This window comes from Amblyomma americanum, chromosome 4 (assembly GCF_052857255.1).
Source record: "Amblyomma americanum isolate KBUSLIRL-KWMA chromosome 4, ASM5285725v1, whole genome shotgun sequence".
Taxonomy (NCBI): domain Eukaryota; kingdom Metazoa; phylum Arthropoda; class Arachnida; order Ixodida; family Ixodidae; genus Amblyomma; species Amblyomma americanum.
This window is the reverse complement of record NC_135500.1, coordinates 209243277-209264850: the sequence shown is the minus strand read 5'-3', so window position 1 is coordinate 209264850 and position 21574 is coordinate 209243277. Positions and strand designations below refer to the sequence as shown.

Genomic DNA, 21574 nt, shown 5'->3' with positions numbered 1-21574 from the left:
GGACAGAGGAATGTGTCATAAGAAATTGGCTATGCGCCCCTAAAACGCTAGATCGTCTGTACTTAAGCCTTCATTTGAACACAATTTACTTACGCTATCTCGCTTGAAGTGAGGTAATGATTGATCAAGAGGGTTAATGAAAAATGAAATACGGAGGCTGCTGCATTGTGAACTTCCTTCGAATTTCTTCCATGCAATTTTTTTTGCAGTTGCTTCCGTGCACTGAACCAAATGTAGAGGCCTCCTGCAGCTTACTGGGTAAGCCAGCACAGGCCACTTGAACGAGGATTACAAAAGCAACACTTGTTTAAGTGGCAACAAATGCCTCGTATTTTAACTTTCTTTCGCTATTCCGATAAGAACGAAGTAATATAGTAATCAACCAGAGCAAAAATATTCCAGCAGAGTTCTTACCACTTGCTCTGGCACTATAAACTGATATGTCTTTTTTAAAAAGAAAAGTCAGGATCTGCGTGACTGCACTCTACTGCCGTTAGATGTCTAATTGTTCAATCATTGTAAAGCGTAGGAGAGATGTCAGGAGACAGGACATGACATCTTGATTTTTTTTTCTATATGGCCTCGAAACAACCTGCACTCATTTTGGCCAGAGATTTGTAAAAAGTTCCTGGGATAACGATACGTAACCACACTCAGTACTTTTTCGGACGCAACCAGCTCTCTGAGGTCAATTATCACGTTCATTGTCAAGATACCAGCGCTTAGCTCTTGAAAACACTGAATAGTACAAGAATAAAATAAGCTGCGGTTTAACTATTGCTGAACCTGGTTAGAGAGCGAAAGCTGTGGTGTATCGGGCAACTTGACTCGGCTTGGCCTCTGTAACGTTGAGTGCGTTCCGCAGTCCACCATTGTGGCAGCTGGCAGTTAAATTAGTGGTTGATCGCGAGTGGTTGGTCACCCAAAGAACGCTGCGGCCTATAGCTGCTGTTTAACCACTGCTGAACCTGGTTGGAGAGCGAACGCTTTGGTGTACCGGGCAACTAGACACGGCTTGGCGTCTGTAACATTGAGTGAGTTCCGCACACTGCCATTCTGGCAGGTGGCAGTTAAGTTAATGGTTGATTACGAGAGGTTGGTCACCCAAAAGAACGCTGCGGCCTATATATTCCCCCCAGAATGACTTCACAACGGCAGTTTCCTTCGGGCGACATCACGCGAATGTCACGTGACTATTCTACCTCCCTCTACCGACGAATTGAAAGGTCAAAGGTCAAGTGGTGCGAGACCATGGTGGACCACATATGGTAAGGCCTATAGCCACACTTGACCTCTGACTTACTTGACGGTCAACCGGCAACGCACGGTGAAATCGGCTTTACCTAGCGTAGTGAAGCTTTCGCTTCAAAATACGTTTGCTTATTGTTTCTGCGGTCATTTCGCCTATCCTACCTCTTCCTCGAGTTCCTTTCCCTTAGCCTCGAGCATCTTGACGCTCGCCGCGAGGCTTTCGTTCAGCTTAGACATGACGCCCATCCGCTGCTCCAGCTCCTTGAACTTGTTCTGCTCCTGCGCCAGCTTCTCTTCGAGTTCCTTCTGCTTCTTGGCGGCGTTCTCTTCGATGAGCTGCAGCGAGGCGACCTTCTCGATGACGTCGGCGGTAGCGCCGTTCCCGGAGCCTTTCATCATGGTCTCAAGCTGCTTTTTGAGCGCATCTGCCTTCTTCCGTTCCTTCTGCAGCTCCTCCTGCTGCTTCTCCATCTTCTGCTTGAGGCACTCGAGCTCTGACGTCAGCTTGGTCTCCTGCTGCTTGGCCTTGAGTTGCGCCTCTTCGAGGGTCTTCTTGGCCGCCTCCACCTCTTCAGCCATGCCCTCCTGCGTCACCTCGCGACTTCTCAACGTCACCTGCAGTTCACCTGCGTAGAAAAGGCAAAGCGTCCATTACCTCTATTATGCCGCCATCGCAACTATTCATGGCGAGAAGCAAATTTTTATGCTGTGTGGCAAAAGCTTGTCTAACTTAATTGTTGCGTTAGATGCGATTCCCTGAGCGAAGGAAGGTGCTACTTGTTAGGGGAGTTTGGCTCTTGTTAAAAGAGCACGCGTCCAAGACTTTTTCGAAATTCATTTCTTTTGCTTTTGCTTCCATCCTTCGCTGCCATCTCCATTCCCGTCGCTAATTCGAGGGAAATAGAGCAGTTGAGCTGAGAGATTACGTTAACGGTTCTCCGGTTGGAATTTTTTCATCACCGCTTTCTTTAAGAAAGTCGAGAGTGCTCATTGAAGCGGTGATGACACCGTGACCAAGGTGTGAGGCACTCGGAATGTTGTACTGGAGAAAAGCAGTGCCAAAAACGCGTCGGACAACCAAGGAGGTCCAGGAAGGAGTACAGTGCGAAAAAAAAGCACTTTGTGTACCAATATCACTATGTGTACTTGCTCTAGCTTTTTTACTATTCCAGCTAACACAACCCCAACAACTGGCTACTTTACGCTTCTGGATCAAAGTGCTGCTGTCTCTGATGGAGATTTAGAGCGATTTAAAAATTCTGTTTGGTTTAGAAAACTCATACCAGATAACTTGCAAATCTGCAACACTCCTCTGTAATCGTGCAATAAATTTTCTACTCGCTTTTATTCTAGTCTAGTTTTGACTGGCAAAGAGAGAGGAAAAAAATGATTGAGCTTGAACAGAAGTTAATATTTATTCACTTCTTTCCAAACTTCAGAGCGCTGAGCTTCTGCCCATTTTCCTTCCTTCTCTTTTTCATGAGATAAAAAACTGGCTCGGCCTGTCATTTAATTGCGCTCCTGGCTAGACCTAAACGCAAACATAAAATTCGCTCCGCATCATAGTTATTAGGCAGCATAAAATTAACAAGCAAAAGAGCCACTTTGCGCACCGGCACTATCTGACCCCACATCTCGTCCTCACTTGTCACTCCTGTTTATCTTTATTTTTGTTTCTAAATTAGAACTCGTATGAAGTGAAATCTTGAGATGCTGTTTTCATTTAAGCTGAAAGCACATCTTTAGTAAAGTGCCTCGCCATCTTCCTTAATGAAGCATCCGACTTTCACTGTTTCAGAGACTTTTAAAGTTTTTGTTTCCGGACTTCACCACCCAGTAGCTTTTCTGTTCTTACGCTCACTTCAAAGGATCAACGCAGTATTCGTGGCTTCATCCTTTTTTCTGAAATTACCTCACGCTCCCTTCAACGCATGTCGGCCGGAAAAAATTACCCCCCGGAACACCCCTTTCTTTTACTTACTTCCTGTCACCCGCCATTCCACTATCTAGTCATTAAACGCTCGTAATGAAATTTTGGGGAAAATAAGTTAGGCTGCAGTGATCGATAGCCTCGAAAAGCGAGAAGTTTAAATGAAATTCTCAGGGGGCATTCCACTCTTAAGAATTTCGGTAATCTTGTTCAGCAGTAAAAGCTTTCTTTGCTTTGCGTGTTTAAATTTATTTTCTCGAGGCTTTGAACAGGAGGAGTTCACACGGGCAAGTGCATCTGACATGTAGTGAAATGTCACGGGACAGACTGAAAGGTTAATGGAGGGTTTTTAGATTAGAATAATTGAAATTGCGTTGAAACGCGGCCACGTGGCGGTGCAAGACTTTCTTGTCATTTAATTGGTTGTAAGCTCGATAGAAAAAACTGCTGATTTTGAGTCTTTCATTTGGTGGGGGTTCCGGCTGAAATAAGATTTGTCGGACAAGTCGGACAAGGGTAAACTTCGCTAAAGGGTTAAGACAAAGAGAAAGGAACGCGCACAATACGTACTAACGCAGCAGTAAGTGTTGTTTGTGTTCCTTTCTCTTTGTCTTAATCCTTTCGTTCGCGCAGATTACCCTTTTCATACAGTTGAACACCAATACCTTTTTCTAGTGGCGAAATATACATGCAATGAACCTCCTTTTATAACAGACGCGCGTGGTCTCATCAAGTGCATGTCGTAATTAAATTTCCATCTAAATCTCCCCTTTTCCTATTCGTATGTTGGGAGTACGCAACTACAGCATAAGCTAACTTTTTGAAACTGTTTCCTGCTGAGTCGGCTATACTGACATTTTGCATCTGAACACACATATCGCGGAAACAAGTTTTACGCGGGCAGTCTCAGTAACCGTCGGCAGACACCATTTTCAGACTTCTTGAGTTCCATGCACGCTTAATAAAAGCCAACTTATGCTGCTAAAAGTAATTTTATGGTTCGTCGGCAGCTCATTTAGTAGAAATGACTTTTAACTCGGCGGTGACGCTCAACTTCCAAAAGGGCACCAAAGTGAAACCAGTCACCAGCACTGATGCATGTACGTGTGATCTTGTCAAGCATGCTTAGGGGCGTGTGGTGCAACCACTGTTGATTTAGACACTAGCCGTGGCTGAATAGCGTATGCGCCCTGCACACAAAGCGTGCTGCGGCACAAGGGTAGGGGAGGCTCACTGATCTCGTCTTCCAGGTCCCTGATGATGTCTTTGAGCTCCCCCCTGGTCGCGGTCTCTCTGACAGCGCGTGGCGCCCTCTTCTTGAAGTTGAGCGCATCCTTGAGCTTCTTGTACTCGCGGTTCATCCGGCTGTTCTCGACCTCCAGTTGGACGATCTTGGTCTGCAGGGCAGCGGTCTCCTCTTCCTTGGCGCGCACTTTCTTTTTGAGGCCGGCGATGAGGTCGTTCTCGATGTCGCTTGGCTTCTCCTTCTTGGGCGCGTACTCCTGGATTACCACTGCTGACGGGGCTGCCCCGGCGGCCACCTACGACGAAGTAAGAAGGAAAAGAAATACCTGCGTTTAACTATTTCTGCTTTTGGAAGAAAAAGGCTGGTCCTGTTGCTCTATGAACCACAGACAACTTAGTGGCATGACATCAGAACGCTGCAAACACGCATCCAATGGTTGGAGTTCCAAGACTTGAATGACTTGCTATTTAAAAAAGGGCACACTGCGCTGATTCTTGCATGCGCAAATTTTTTATACCCCCCCCCCCTCCTTCTTTTCTTAATATTATCTCCACCTCAGCATGTAGGACATTGAGCCGGGCGTAGACTTAGTCCACATCTACTGCTTTTTTTAGCCCTGTCTCCAAACCGTCTTTTGTGCGTAAAAAGACAGGTTATGCACCCTTAACGCTTCGTTCAAACACATGCGTTCAAACACCTGTGTTCAAACGCCGGCGTTTCGATGGAGGCGAAACACAAATATGCCCATCTGTTGTGCGATGTGGGCGCGCAATAAAGATCTCCACGTGATCGAAATTAATCCGGATCTCTCCAATATGGCGTCCTCCATATGCCATGTATCGCTTCTGCACTTAACGCCATAATTTATTGTTCCTTTGAGCTGCAACCTCCACCTGGCATCTCCCGCTGTGATGTACCTTCACTGAAGAATATGAGGCTGGGGCGGCCTTCAGGAATACCTAGTAATTTTAGGTCGACGGGACATACAGTCAGTGGCTGCAGCTGAAGCTTTGAAAAGACGTTCAAGCGTCATTACTTGTCTCTGCTCGGACATCCAACCGCTCTCTCTCCAGACCGCGTTAGCCTACTTGGGACATAGTTGGCTCTCGGAGACCGGTATGCGACAGACCCAAGCACATCCTCGCAAAAACTCCTTCGAGTGCTACTGCAATGCTGGCACTCGGCAGGCCGGCGTGACTCTCACGATCCCACTTACCAACCATGCACTTCCACGCATCCGCATCTGTCGTCGTAATCTACCATCTTCATGTGCAGGACAGACAATTCCGGGGCAGCAGTCGCCGTCACTGATTCTTTTACATTTTCTCTCTCTTTATGTAAACGCATAAATAACTCCAGCACGATGGCTTGAGCTGTATGAAACGTGGAGTGGCGCAGGTCGTATTGCATTACGTTATTAGACCTGATTATGCGCCGTTTATACGCCTTCATCTACAAGGGGGAGAAGTCGGACTTTGTTAGAGGACCGTAAAAGAAGGCGGCGTGCTTTTTCAATATATCTGGCTGCGGCCCGCGTCGGAGCAGTTCCTGCACGTTCCCACCTTCTCGAGTTCCTCCTTCAGCACGTTGAGCTTGCGCTCAGAGTCGGCGAGCTTTTCCTTGAGTTCCATGTTGTCCAGCTGGAGCAGCTCCTGGGGTCCTGGCGGCGGTTTCCGGCTGAGCCGTAGCTGACAGCGTTTGTTCTCGGCCATGAGCCGGTCATTCTCGGTCTCCAGGTCCTGGGCCTTCTGGCGAAGGATGCTGGCTTCCTGTTCCACCAGCTGCAGCTGTCGCTTCAGGTCCACCTGCAAGCAAAATGCGTATTTTGCATGGTAATTATTCCTAAACTTAATGTAAGTACTGCACAATAGTAAGTGAGGCACTGAAAACACATTATTAGATACTAAACGTCATGAAACCGCGACTAAGGCACCACTCTTGGCTTTGTTGGCTGGGGTAAAGTACGTTATGAAAAAGTAGTTTCTTTACAGACAATGCCGATACACATGGTCGACCGAAGCCCAACCCTTACAAAAATTGCCTATAGACAGTCTATAGATATCTTATAGACTCTATTGCCTTCCTAGAGATATTTCTTTGTCTATTCATAGTCTATAGACTGTCTACAGACAAACGACTACTAAAAGTGTATGGCATAAATTTATAGAGATTGTCTATAGACTGTCCATAGAATTTGTACTGCCTATAGACTGTTTTCTAGAGTTTTTATATAGAGATTCTGTAGTATTTATAGACAGAAGTCTATGGACAGTCTATAGATGGTCTAAAGAAATTTTTGTAAGACAAGTGTGCAGTATGGTTGCAATAAGTGCCATTCTCTGCTAAGACAGCAGCCCTAACATGATGTAGTTCTACGGAGCTAAACCAACTTCGGTGAAAATACTATTTTTTGCATTTTACGACCGGCTATCTCGTTATGCAGCAAACACTAATCCCCGACTGCGTTGAAAGCCTACCTGAAGCTCGCTGTCCAGTGACCGACTACGTACGATGACCTTGGAGGCCTTGCGCCGATGCACCTCGATCTCAGTCTGGAGCCTCTCGTTCTCGCGCTCTTTCTCGATTAACTTCTGCCGCAGCTCACGGGCCTCGTACTCGAGGAGCTTAGCTTTCTGCCGATGGTACACGTCCACGTCCGCTTCGCTCTTGGGTGGCGCTGGCAACTCGATCTTGGTGAATGGTTGGCTTACCAGTTTCTCCTGTGGGAAGAAGCGGGAAGGTCTATGACTAGGGGGGCCATAACACTCTTCTCGCCCTATGTAAAAGCGACAATACCTTAGGATATCTCCTCAAAGCCCATAATTTTGGGGGTCAAAGGGGTTTCCTTCATTATATCACAATTGCAAACACATGTACTTTAATAAATCTGCAGTTTTTAACTAATGAGAGCCAAGTGCGAGAGATAAATCTTCTTTGATCTCAGTTTGGTTCCAGAGTATTATTGTACGATTGGACAATTTTGCAGGACAATTCAGGAATTTTCATCCTCGAGCCGCCCAGCAATGTGCAAACTGAGGACATCCTCAGGAGGACATTTAGCCACCGAGGCACTCAAAACGTACTCACAATGTCCTGCTCGGGATGAGGACGTTGTGGTCATTTCAGGACGTCCTCAGGACGTTTGATGTTGTCTGGGATTAGACAGTTCACATAGGCCAAATCAGGTCGATGCTTAGAAGAAGATAAGTTTTTTTTTGTTTGCGACAAGTTTCGATCGCATCTTGTTCGGATGATAATTTCTGCACCCCAGCTCAGGAATAAAGACTCGTCATCCAGTACACTTAGCGTGCGTGGAAACTGTCACGATGGCACGAGCCTTACCTGGAGGTACTTGACTTCCTTCTCGAGACTCTCGATCTGCTGCTCCTTCTCCTCTACTTTGCGCCTGAGGACGCTAGTCTCCTGCTCCTGGAGTTCGAACTGCATACGCAGTTCCTCCACGGAGACCTCTTCGTCGCTGTCGCTGTTGTCTGGCGCACTGTCGCGCTTGCCGCTCAGCTTGCGGATCTGCAGCATCAGCGTCTCATTTTCCTGTTCGATGTTGTTCAGCTTGCGTCGCATTGTCTTGTTTTCTTCTTCCGCGAACCGCAGCTGCTCCCTGAGGTCTGTCTCGCGCTCCATCGAGTCGTACAGGTCCTTGCACATGGTCTCGTAGTCCTTCCCCATCACGGCCTCCTTGCTTTTTGATGACTTTGACAAAAAGAGCAGGAATCGCACAAAGAGGTTGAATTTGCCAGCCAGTTCCGAAACCCAACAATGATCGATTGTATTCAGCAGCATAACAATGCAACACTGATAATAGTACACGCAAGGACGCGTAATCGGACCCAATAACGTCATGCCACACCTTGTGATGCCTAAAGAAACACTGTTGATAGGTTACGTTTTTATAATGACAAAGACGCAACCTTTACTGAAAACTGAGATTTTATAGGCTAGGAAAACTAAAAAATATAGTTGGCGCAACTCCCGGCCATTTCTGTCGTGAAACTGCGGTGTGACAGAATTTTTTAACGCGCATCTCTGAGGCTAGGGCAACAAACACTCCACTTGAGACGGTGGTCACAGAGTCCTGACCGGTCTTTGCGTCAAAAGTTTCAGTTTTAGTGGCGGGAAAATTTAAAATTCAATTTTCTTGGTTAAATGAATCGTTTCTTGCCAGACAGATATCAACAGAGCCATATAAAGAGCCACAAAAGCGATATTTATGAAAAAATCTTGATGGAGTTGTCCTCAGTGTACTTAGAATTTCCAACTTTCACAATAGGTAAGTGGAACAAACAAACAAACAAACAATGAATGAATGAGACACTTAAGCTCCGCATTAAGGGTACATCGCCTTAATTACCTATACATGCATAAAGTCATACTCTACATTGCATCCATAGATCGCTGGGAGTCCTCGTACTCGTTAAGCGATGCGCCACTACCCTGCGATGGCAGGTGCTCCCAGCGATGGGCCTTGTGCGAGCTAGGTTTCTCTTCCCGAGCGACCAATCATTAATGTAACTGCCATCTGCCACAGTGGGTTTGCTCACTATCTGGATGGCGGCCAGGTTTTTATGACGCCGCAAGGTCACGTGACCTAGGTGGCCCACCTGCCTCCTAGGTTGCTCTCTGGGCACCACCTGCCAGAGTCAAGGTCGTGATTTTTCACTCACAACGCCGACACCGGATTTTCTGGACAACAGGGCCTTAACGTTGTCCCGTTAAAGTTGCGACAAGGCCTGGGAACCTGAACGAAATGTTATCGTGAGACCGACAATCGCACTTGACCTTTTGTGCAGGAAGGTGACCTGTAGCTTCCCAAATGCTTACCTGTCTCTGTACGCAAAACTTATAGGAGTGCAGGTTAACTTTATCAACATCTACAATTTTCTTCATGGCAACACTAATTTGTTGTGTTTTTTTGTATTTCCAGACGTTCAGAAGAAAAAGAAGAAAAAGATTGGACGTGCTGAACACAACAATTGTCAATGGTGTTCATTTCTTTTTTGCCTTCACTTGTCTTTTAATGTTTCTCCTCTTGACTGTTGTTTCTTGCCACTCTTTCTGAATCAATATGCAGTTAAAATTAGCCTCTGACATCAGCCAAATATACCACAATATTCCATAAAAAAAGCCGTGCTTGGCCCCCGAAAAAAAAAAGCAGGATCTAGAATAGAAGGCAATACTTCATGCATATGAATGAATTGACCAGCATAACTTCTTGCCGCAGTCCTTTGAAGTACAACTTGATTATCGTAAAAATTGTTGGCTACAGCAATAAGTCAAATAGAGGTCCAGAATAAATTAAGGAACAGTATAAATAGGCCACTCAAGACGTGCGGGCAAGTGTGGAGAGACATCACGAATTGTGGCGGTTGCAGTCTTTCAGTATAAAAAGGCCTCCCCGACGGAAGTGCGCGGCCAGCATATTATGAAGGGCACTTTATGCATATCTCGAAAACAGGCGTCGGATCGTCACGCAACGCTGGCATGCAATTAGGCCAGTTCGCATGGTATTTCCCCTTTTTGTCAAGTCTGTACCTAGTAATTATGCTTGCCATCGAGCAGAAATGTGGCGTCATTTGCACATGAGATCGTTATACGCTTGCATTTTCAGGAGCCATGTTATAACTTCATGACTTTATACCATGGGGTGAATTTAATGTTGTTCACTTTGAGCGGAAATGCGCTACGTCACTACCGAACAATTGCTACAGTTCTTAACTCCCAGATAGGGAAGAGAACTAAATTGCTTCACCTCGCCCGGTTGTAAGGAGAGATGAATTGATGACATAGCGCCTTGCGTTCACTTTAATGAACTGCAAAAGTTAATACAATACTCGGTGCAAAACGACATTCTTATTCGTTTTACTTATAAGGTACCAATTACGAGGAACCAAGTACTGCAACAGCAACTACCATCATTGCGCCAGCCGTTTCGGTCACACGAATCACAATTCGCACATAAGGAAGCTTTAAGAGTGAGCACACTGTGACCGATTTTGTGGGCAAAGACTCTCCACACGCTAAGCACGGAAACGAACATTCAATACCGCCTCAGGTTTCTGGATGTCGGCATTAATAGTTGCTATTTTACGCTTTCTGTACATGACGTGAACCGCCTAAGTGTGTCCACTCACAAGATCTTTCATTACTTCACGTTTTAATGCGAAAGCATCATATGTCCTGTTAGCAAAAAAGCCGGCGTCTGTCGCCGTCCATGGCACGAAATTCCGATAATGTCAGAAGGCCTGTGTACGAGGTCACAATACATGTAAGCGAACATGTGTTGTCATGAATGACGGAATGTAACGTACGAAAGTCACGACTCAGTCATTCTGCAACATAGCATGACTCAGAACTTTCCGAGTAACGTAATGTAAGGTGTATCGAGTTTGTACAAAATATGCACAATCATGACTCATAGTCGTTCTGCAACATATCATTACTCAGCACTTTATGTTTTATTATTACCAAACCTAAAGAACCTTAATTGTCTCTGCCAGACTTTATTATTCAGGTCACGAAGAGCGATATAAAAACCCCGCATTTCAGGGCATATGTAGCGACTAGAGACGGAGTCGCAGAGTGATTGAGGAGATTTAGTGCAATATACTCTGCATGACAATGCTGTCAGGTGCACAAAATATTCTTGGTGGTGCACGCCGTAGCAATATGCTTGAGATCAGTTTGAGAGCGAACTGATACTGTTTCACATGATCTCCTAATTTTTAAACTTAGCATGCTTAACATTGATACAAATGTTCTAAACTGGATTAAAAGCTTTCTCTCAAATAGAACTCAGTACGTTTCTGCTAACGACTGTTCATCTTCTCACATTTCCGTAACATCGGGCTACCCCAGGGATCGGTACTGGGACCTCTTCTCTTCCTTATCTACATTTACGACCTTCCTAAATGCATTTCCTATTAGTCTATCAGGCTTTTCGCAGATGACTGCGTCGTTTATCGCAAAATAACTGACCACACTGATTCTATTAAGCTTCAAGAAGATCTTAACAGCATATCTAACTGGTGCGATAAATGGCTCATGCGACTAAATGCTAACAAATGTAAAACAATGCATGTGTCGCGTCGCAATAACATCCCTGACAACACGCGAACTTACTTTCTTCGCGACACTTCCTTTCAATCCGTCAACTCATACAGATACCCAGGTGTTCATATTTCACGTAACCTATCATGGCATATGCACGTCGAACACGTCACTAATAACGCTAACCGGGTTCTTGGGTACTTACGTCGAAATTTTTTTGCTGCGCCTCTGCCGATAAAACTAACACTCCACAAAACATTAGTGCGGCCAAAGCCAGAATATGCATGCGCAGTATGGGATCCCAGTCAAATCACACTAATAAACACACTTGAATTCGTTCAAAATCGCGCAGCACGTTTCATCTTATCTAACTATTCCCGTCACGCCAGCATTACCTTCATGAAAAGTACCCTTGCCCTGCCGGGCCTTTCTTCGCGCCGCAAATGTTTTTGACTTTGTCTTTTCCGTAGAATGTATCATCACAGCCCTGTATTAAAGGATCATCTTTTTGCTCGCCCATCATACATATCCTCCCGTTCTGACCACATGTTTAAAGTTGCTGTTCCATTTTTCAGAACAAAAGTGTGTCATAATTCATTTATCTCCAAAACTAGCGCAGACTGGAACGACATTCCTCCCTTCATCGCTGCCATTTCTGACATTAACAATTTCAAGACCACTGTATTTTCTGCCGCTGTGTAAAATAATATTTTATAATATGCACTGTTTATGTTATGTACCATTACCACTCCTTTCTGTAATGCCTTCGGGCCTAGAAAGTATTTGAAATAAATAAATAAATAAATAAATAAATAAATACTGAAATTCAATAACCCATGGATCAACTGAGGACCGGGAGGCGGCGCTGTCCAGCTCACATTCGGACGACTAGCTTTCGCTAGTGAACCGGGCATGAGCGGCGGCAAAAGCCAATGGACTCCTGGAATAAGGGCCCCCACCCAAACATTCTATCCATTAAACGTTTCTCTCTCTCCCCACTGCGGCACCTCTTTCTTCCTTTCATCTTTCACTCCCTCCTTTATCCGTTCCCGTACGGCGCGGTTCAGGTGTCCACGGAGATAAGTGAGACAGTTAAGTTACTGCATCATTTCCTTTAAAAAAAATTACAAGTTTATAGCTATTCCTTTGAATATACAGCGGTAAGAACAATAAACCAAAAAGAAAATCAATAAAATTTTGTTGCCCTTCGAACCTTGAACATTCCAGCTAGCGTCATTTCGAGCAAAATGTGCGAAAAAACAGTAATAACTATCACAGCAGTGCGTAAGTGCACGACTTGACAACAGGGCAGCTTACATTTCCACACACACACACGCACGCACGCACGCACGCACACGCACACGCGCGCGCACGCACACACACACACACACACACACACACACACACACACACACACACACACACACACACACACACACACACACACACACACACACACACACGCACACGCACACGCACACGCACACGCACACGCGCACGCACGCACACACACACACACACACACACACACACACACACACACACACACACACACACACACACACACACGCACGCACGCACGCACGCACGCACGCACCCACACACACACACACAGAGAGAGAGAGACAGACAGACAGACAGACAGACAGACAGACAGACAGACAGACAGACGGACGGACGGACGGACGGACGGACAGACAGACAGACAGACAGACAGACAGACAGACAGACAGACAGACAGACAGACAGACAGACAGACAGACAGACAGACAGACAGACAGACAGACAGACAGACAGAGGCTTTCAACGATAAAAAAGGCCTGGAATGTTTCAACTGTACAGTACTCACGGATTGAAATAGGACATTCGGAGCGCTAGCCTTGCAGTGCCACGCAGGCATGTGGTAAACCACAGGCCGGCTCATTGGCTACTGGAAGGAACAATTCTGCTTTGTAGATGTTCTCCCTCTCGCGCCATACCACAATGCACCACCTTGGTTCCATGAGCGTCTACGGGCGGCGCTCCATGAAGCGACGGCCACGCGCTCCGAATGTCCTATTTCAATCCGTGAGTACTGTACATGTTCAGAACGCAAATTTTAAGACGTCGCCAATATAACAAGAGGAGACATGGAAGCTTTTAGAGTTGGCTGTCAGTTTATCGACGGTCGACCATGCACTGAGACCAAAGAGACACTGTAGGTACTGCTCAGATATTTTCATTTCGACTTGAGATATCAATATACGCATTCGCAGCTTCGGTGAATGAGAGATGCGAAAAAACAAAACAAGGAGCTATCAAAATACGTTTCCTGGTGCGTTTTTTTGTGCGCCTTCGTGAATGTTGCACAGTTTAATATGTGGAGAACCTGTTTCCCCCTCCATTTCGATGCAGCCCATCTTCATCGTCGGCCGTTGGGACGGACAGCCCCCGGCTGGGCGAGGAGGGAAGTCTCCCTCATGGGGGAAAGGGAACGGCGACGGGAGCGCCACCTCGTAGGTTACGCGGAATTCTGCGGAACCGGAGAGAGGCCCTTCGGGATCCGGCCAGCGTCGTGAGCGGTTGGAGCCGCACGCTCCCGTCACCTTCCGCGGCAGGCGCACGGGGATCCGTTGTGCCTTGCCGCTGGACTTCTGGTTCCAGGCAGCGAAGCGAGCGCAGCAAACGCGCGCTCTGACCGCCTTCCCCAGCAAATGCTAGGGAATGGCTTTGCCCCAAGAATGCAGCGCGCACGGAAAAACCCGGCCGCCATTATCGGCGCATACAAACGTTCGCCGCCGATACCTCCGAAGTCGCGCCCCTGCCCCAGCCGGTAAGTCGGAAGTCCTTCTTACGTAGCCTTCTATTTCCGAGGAATGCCTCGTTGATGTTTTGTAGCTAGCTGGCCCACTCTGTGTATTAATTGCAAGTGTAATAAATAGCATATGAGTGTTCACGCTGTGTCGTCCCTTCCCTTTGTCCCTCGAGCACGAACCCCTCCGCGGTTAGCGAGCGGGAACGCTGCATCCGCGGAGTGGGAGTGCGGGCGGGGCGAAAGGCTTTGTTTCCCCCGTATTTCCACAAATACAATGATGCCTGTGTTAATGCCATTTCTGCGCACCCCCAAAACATACCTCGTACAACGCAATTCGTTTGGTATCCAGCCTGTGAGAACGCGCGCATAATGTTTTAACTACGTGGATACAGGGTACATCCCTTTCTACCCTGTATTAACGCAGGAGATTTGTTCAATAAGGTCACGCCTATGCAACGATCATTTTCAGAACAAGAGTAATCTAGTTCTGCAGAAACAGCGCAGCAGCACACTTCGGTCTCTGTATTGAAGCCTTCGCAATCGTTTTGTTTGGGTCCAACAACATGCCATTAGTGTGCTTAGCTCGATAATGTCACTGCCAGCGCACATTTTAGAACCGCGACGCAGAAGCACTCCGAGAATGAAGTGCGCATCTTCTTTAGGCTTCCGAAAATGCTCTCTCGAAGCATTGTCTGGCAACAAAACGAGTTGGCGGTGCTCCAAGCATATGCGTTGTTTCTCCGCTTTGCATATGCTGCTGCAGAAACCAATCCTGTTCTGGTAGCACCCAAACAAACAGCGTATGATTTATGGGGACTTGCGACGTGGTGAGACACGTGAAGAAAAGCTTCGTTGCCGAAGCTATCACGTAGTGCACGGTGCTTTGGTGTTCTGTAGTAAGCACTACCAGCGATTCATCTGCAGTACTGTTAGCGAATTGATGCTAATGCCTCCCTTGAAAGGGGAGCAGGTTCATGCCCCTTAGACGCAGTCGTACGACAAGTGAGAAGAGCTGTACGGTGTTTTCTTTTTCCTTTCAAACCATAGCAGCGGAAAAAACAACGCTTTCGTTCAAGGCTCGAACCGAAGAACACTGCCTCACCTTGCAGTCGTCCTGCCAGCGGAGGTTAGCAGACAGCATAGTAGATGGCAGGGCAACGCATAACTGATCGACAACACGAAGTGTGGCAACGGTGGCTATATATACCAGGTTTCCCAGCTTAAGAAGCTTTTAAAAAAAGAAGTGCTCTAGCCCACTGAAACCAATTGAGGACCGTTGAGAGTCGCGTGGACTTGTCTGCAGCATTTTCTCGTTCTTAAAAGTAATTATTAGCAAAGACTAATAGCAATTTTTTAAAATATTGGCTCCAGGAATGAACTGTCCATTCAGAAGTTGCAGATCGTCTTGAAGAACAGCTGGCTGAAATACCTGCATCAGTGTACTATATACGCAGGTTTACTTACCGGCCTTAAACGAAGGCTACCAGGTGACATCTTCTGGAGCATGTCCCTCACCCATTGCACACGCAAAGCCCCGTCGGGGACAACGCTCCGGAGGAAAGTGAATTTCGTTCTGTCTTGTAACACTGCGCAGCAGCACCACTGTCACAAGGAAGCTTTTGGAAGCTTTTTTATTTATTCACGTAAATGGTACCTCGATGAAAACATTTCCGCCGGCTGTTTTTCAAGGCGCACGAGAACTTTCGCATTCACACTTTATTCCTGACTCTATTATTAAGAAAGTTCGCTAATTTCTTGTTAATAATTAAGTTCTCAGAACGAAAAAGTGCTGCTCACTAGGCGGTTTGATTTGCAACCGAACTCAATTGTTTCAATTACCTAGAACATTCCGTATTTATAAAAATATATATTTATTATACTAACACGATAGCGTTAAGTGCCCCGTTCCCCAGAACATCTGGTGTCGGCGTTGTCGGCGTCGGCATTGTGAGCGAAAGGTCAGGTGCATGGCCCTGGCAGGTGGTCCCCAGAGAGCAACCTAGGAGGTAGGTGGGCCACCTAGGTCACGTGACCTTGCAGCGTCATCACAACCTGCCCAACGGATAGCGAGCAAACTGCCCACCGTGGCAGGTGGCAGTTAAATTAATGATTGGTCGCTCAGTAAGAGCAACCTGGACCGCACAAGGACCGCCACTGGAAGCATATACCATCGCAGGGCAGTGGCACATCGCTTAACCGCTACACCACTGCGCCAGGAGAGGTACGAGGACTCCTAGAGGTCTCTGAATGAAAAGCACATGACTTTCCGCATATGCAGGCATTAGCCCATTAGCTCTATCGCGCCATACCATTAAGGCCGAGCTTAAATGTCCCCTCTAAATTGCTAGCTGGCACACCTGGTATGTATACATTTAGGGAAACCATATCAAGGCTGAGTACATTTCAGACAAGCAATTCATTACTAATAACATCCATTTGAACAAAACCACGTACCAAAACAAGCTAATTTTCACCTACGAAGATCTGAGAAAAAATACCTTTTCTTCCCAGCTGTACGGCTGGGAACATGTTGGCAGCAATAACTTTTTCTTTCAAATTTATTTGAGCTGGAGGATTCCTCCCAGCACATTGGACACTTCTCGTCCGATTCGAATTCTTGATATTTTCGGCCTCGTCCTGTAATGTGCTAGTTTGATTGTTTACCTCGGACAGCCTAGCTCCAATAAGAGAGCGAAATTCTCGCTGAGGCAGGTCCAAACCAGGAGCATTGATCAATTTCTGAATTTTGACGTGCTCAAGCTACACTGTTGCCTTTGATTCACGTGCAAGTGGAGGCCTCCGGATTTTCATTGACCACCTGCGGTTTTTTATTGGTCTCTAAAATCGGGACACGTGCGTTCTTGCACTTTTCCTTTTTGCAACTTGGCCGCCCTGCCATAGTCGCTCAGTCACGGTGGCAGGTAAACCCGAAAAAACTTTCCTTTAACTACAAAGAGCTAAGTAAGGTTTTCCCTTCCTTTCGTAATCATATATATAGTACCGTCGCTTAGGTGCATGCTAACTGTAATTATTCAGCGTTTAGATTTAGACTGTTTTCGTGCAGTGCCATTAATCCTTCGTTAAATGCCTCTTTTACTTAAATTAAACTGTCTTTGTTTTATATTCAAAGAATATGCAATAGTGTGCTAGTCATTCATGAAGCTCCATACAGGAACCTTTAATATGCTTCCATCTTTCAAAGCTCAAATGGCCAACTTGGCCGCTCAGAGCACTGCTCATTTTGTTTGTATGAATATTATCCGGAGATCAAGCTAGGGCAAGCTGGATTACGCTGATTTCACAAATGTTTTAGCATGTAAATTATCGCTCCTGTATACATGGGATGATGCACTCTTATGCTTTTTTTCTCTCTATTACGCAGATCCAAAAAAGTTAGACAGGAAGTAGCTCTGCAGGTTGCATCAGCCAGGTGCGAGCAAATGCCTCGCTCTTTTTATTGAGGGTGGTGTTTTCGGCCTCTAACCTTTATGCCTGTGCCAACACGTTTGCTGCAAGCGCCCTTTTGTTTATGCGACGTACTAGATGCCGCAATATGTGGATATTCGCAGTTCTTACTTTTTAATTGAGTGGGCCTGCAACGCACCTGCTAGGCTTAAAGCGACACCTATCCATCAAGCTGGCGCACAGGACGGTTCTTGCTCCATTTTAGTTGCAGAGAAACATGCCTTGGCACCTTTTCAAGCACCAACGAATATTTCCAGTTGGAAAAGCGCGTCCAGGTTACTGTGCAAAGTATGCGGCTGCATTTGTGTACCTTGATGCGGCAGGAAGGAATGTAAGCAAAGACAAGCACATGGAAAACTTACTTGGCTCACAGTTACGCCTTTGGCCCCACTGCTTGTTTGCTTCTTTAGAGAAGCATTGTCCATTTCCAGCTTAGTTTTGGCGTCCTTTAGCACTTCCAGCTCAGTAGCGAGCTTTACAGACAGCTCGTTTGCCACATGGAGCTCATCTTCAAGTACTTTCATCCTCGTTTTGTCCACTTCGATTTGCGTTGTTCTCTGCAACTCCGCCACTTTGTCGTCTAATTGTCCCTTCTCAAGTTCTAATTGTTCACAGCGCCTCTCGGCCTTGCGCAGCTTGAACTGCAACACGCGACAGTTTTTCGATGTGGATTCTAGTTCTTTCTTGAGGTCTTGGTACTCGGACTGCTGGTCCTCGCGGTACGAATCCTGCAGCTCCTCTAGCTGTTCTTCCAGGTCTTGAACTTCCTTCTTGTATTCCTCGTTCTCTTCCATCAGCTCCTCACACAGGGTCTCGGCTTGCTGAAGTTTCACTTTCAAAGCCTCGGCTTCCTTCTTGATGTCCTCATTTAAGTCCCTCTTGTCCAGTTCCTGCTGCAGTTCCTTCACTTCAAGCTTGAGGCACTTGTTGTCGTCTCTGAGCTCCTCGGTGATGGCCTCAAGCTCGTTGTTCTTGGATCTCAGCTTGAGTATCTCAGACGCCGTCTTTTCCAAAGACTTCTTGTCGGCGTCAGTCACCTGTGACCTCCTCTTCTGCATTTCCGCTTTCTCTTTCTCGAGTCTCTGGATCTTGTCCTCGGCTGCAGCCAGTTGGCTCTTGAGTTTGGCCATGCTGTTCTGCAAGTCTTCGTAGCCGTCGTAGTACGCCAACGTGGTGTCCGTCGTTTCCGTCGTCTCTGTGAGCGCCACGCTCCCATCGTCGTCCTCGTCGTCATCGCGGTCCTCCTTGTTCTGGCTGGCGGTCGTCTTCACCTTCAGAATGAACTCCACGTCGGCAGACGGCGACGTGACCGCCGCCGTGTCTGTGGGCAACGCGGGAGACGGGCCCTTTTCCACCTCTTGCGCCTCCACGATCTTGATGCGCTGGCTCCTCCTGCGCTCTTTCACGTTGGCCGCCGAGGGGGGCTGCTCGGCGTCGCTACTCTGCGATTCGGAGTCGCTTTTGTTCACTTGCAGCCGCGACGAGTCTGCCGAGTTCCGGGACGCACTGCTCGCCACTTCCTCGCTACTTCCGGCTGAAAGCGGCCGGCGTCGCCTGAGCTTGACGCTGGTGGTATCCTCCTGTCGGGCGTCGCCTTCATCCACGGTCCGCCTGCGCCTCACGGTCGCCTTGGCCTCTTCCTCCGCGGTGCTTCCCGCGGCCGACGTCGTCGCCTTGGCGGCCTTCGGCGGTCCAGCTGTTGCCGTGAGGTTTTCGGTCGACGCGGTGGCAGCACGTGTATTTTGGGAGCTTGGACAGCTGTCCCTGCGACTCTGGGCAGGCCTCTTGTCGGGCTGACGTTCGTTCGTCGTTTTGGCGGCCGCCGCCGGAGCCGCGCTTGGCTTGCTGTGCTCGGAGACATCGCGGAAGCAGCGCTTGCACCTCGAGGCCTTGGCGAAGTGGGGCACAAATCCGGGACACTCCCCGGCACTCATTGTTCCGGCGCGTCACGTTCACATCATACTGGCGGCGATCGATGATCACGTGCTTGCACTGCGCCGTAGCCCATTTGCAAAGCCGGGACCATGCCGCCGCTCCGCAGAGGCCAGCCACATTTCGCGTGCAGCATGGGAAAGCGAGGCCCGGGGCTGCGCTCAGAACGCCTTCGCAGAAGGGATCCATAAATACCAGCCCTAGGACCGACCGAGGCGGCGAGGTATTTTTGGATTCAGACATGCCGGCGGTGGCAGCCCAGTGCTGCATCAGTTCCCCGCGGTCCTGCCGCCTTGCTGAATGGCGGGAAGTACACTGGGACGTAGCTAGCGCCCTCTAAACACCGGCGCAACGGGCACGCTCCACTTACCTCTCCTCAGCGGTTGGCCGTCGCGACAACGAGGGGCGCCGTCGCGTCATTCTGCGCTGCGGTACACGGCCGCCGCCGCCTGTCTCCCGGCTTGTTCACGCATCGACGGCCATCATTGATGTGTGGCGTAATGGGCGAACGTTTGAACAGAAGCGAATTAGGAGTGCCGCCGAGGGAAAGGGCGCAGAACGATCGAGTATAGCGCCAACGTGACGCGCCGCTTCTATATCCTGCCCTGCCTGTCTTTCCACTGCCAAAGTGGCGGCGAGTCTCACCTTCAGTGCTCCCCGTCCCGAACTCCGCAGCGGGTTGCACTAGGTTTCCACACCTTCTGCAGGGGGTAAGGGAAAGCGTGCGTCATTGCTGAACATCGGGCGTTCTTCTACTACGGCAGCACGCATCCAATCCGTGCGCCGGAGGAAGTTATCGTATGCGCTATACCATGCACATGTAGACATGCTGCCGCGCACTCTGCTCAACGAGCGATCACTTATAACTCAGATTCACTTGTAATACGTCCTGCAAGCACCGCACGTAGTCTCTTACGCTATGGCTTCTGCGATTGTACGCGGTCCTTTAGTCGCGAATAACGCTGTTAGCACAACGGCGAGGTGATTTTACATTTAGCAATGTCCAAGGTTAGATGCTTCATTAGGCGTTCCTATATTGATCTTTCTCGGCTGGACGCATTAGAATACCTGTCAGGAAACTCTACAGTGGAAGACGATACCTTCAACGAGCTAATGACTGTTTTTGGCGCGTGTCGTTTTTCCATAGTCTTATACTGCAGCAAGTATCTTCCCTTTCCATACCCGTGGTCTTTCCACTGTGTATATTTGCGTGAAGCTTCAGTTTCGATTGGTCCGTATTTAACATTTGAATTTTGGGGTAAATTGCTAGTCCATTCATTCCTTGTATATAGTAACTTAGTATGGGGCACTTGTAACGTAACGAACTTAGCCAGATTATTTTCACTTAAAAAAAGAACCCTACGCGCATGTTCTGAAGATCCTGGCCTGCATAACAGTCTAAGACTTTTTTCTCAGTGTGCTACAAGTACATGTAGCAGTTCTCATACGTATATATCAGTTTTAAACAGAACATCGCCTTATTCAATAGCGCATCTCAGTAGATATCTATCGAACAATTTACGTGTCACCTCTCTCGTTTCCATTTTCGTCCTTACGAACTATCGCAACCAGCACATACATATTTGGATAGCTCCAATATGCAATACATATCCACGAATAATTGAGAATGTCATAAACTACAAGGGTATTTATCAGTCCAAAAATAAAATAAGAATCTTTTTCGCACTTTGTAGTGACGACCCAAATACTTTTGAAATCTTCGTTGTTTCGTGCTTTGAAAACGGAGTAATAGCCTTCCCAATGTCTTGGCCTTGTGCTCTTGCATTCGGACACACGATATGATGCGCATTACATTGTTCTCTTTTCGAAGCCATTTTACACCATTATATAGTGACAATTGTTCTATTGTGCTTGCTCTTTCTAATTACAG

General features: G+C 47.4%; 1 protein-coding gene across 1 annotated transcript in view; it reads right to left on the bottom strand.

Moving 5' to 3' along the window:
• The window catches only part of LOC144129224 (uncharacterized), a 57885-nt gene extending 38039 nt beyond the window's left edge, over nucleotides 1–19846 (bottom strand). Inside the window, exons 1-6 of the mRNA XM_077663218.1 lie at nucleotides 18114–19846; nucleotides 7770–8138; nucleotides 6905–7147; nucleotides 5990–6232; nucleotides 4416–4722; nucleotides 1414–1877 (exon numbers count right to left, since the gene is read on the bottom strand). Of these exons, the coding sequence (XP_077519344.1) occupies nucleotides 1414–1877; nucleotides 4416–4722; nucleotides 5990–6232; nucleotides 6905–7147; nucleotides 7770–8138; nucleotides 18114–19685 (3198 nt within the window). The 5' untranslated portion in view covers nucleotides 19686–19846. The remainder of the gene's footprint in view (nucleotides 1–1413; nucleotides 1878–4415; nucleotides 4723–5989; nucleotides 6233–6904; nucleotides 7148–7769; nucleotides 8139–18113) is intronic.
• Nucleotides 19847–21574: the final 1728 nt, after the last annotated feature.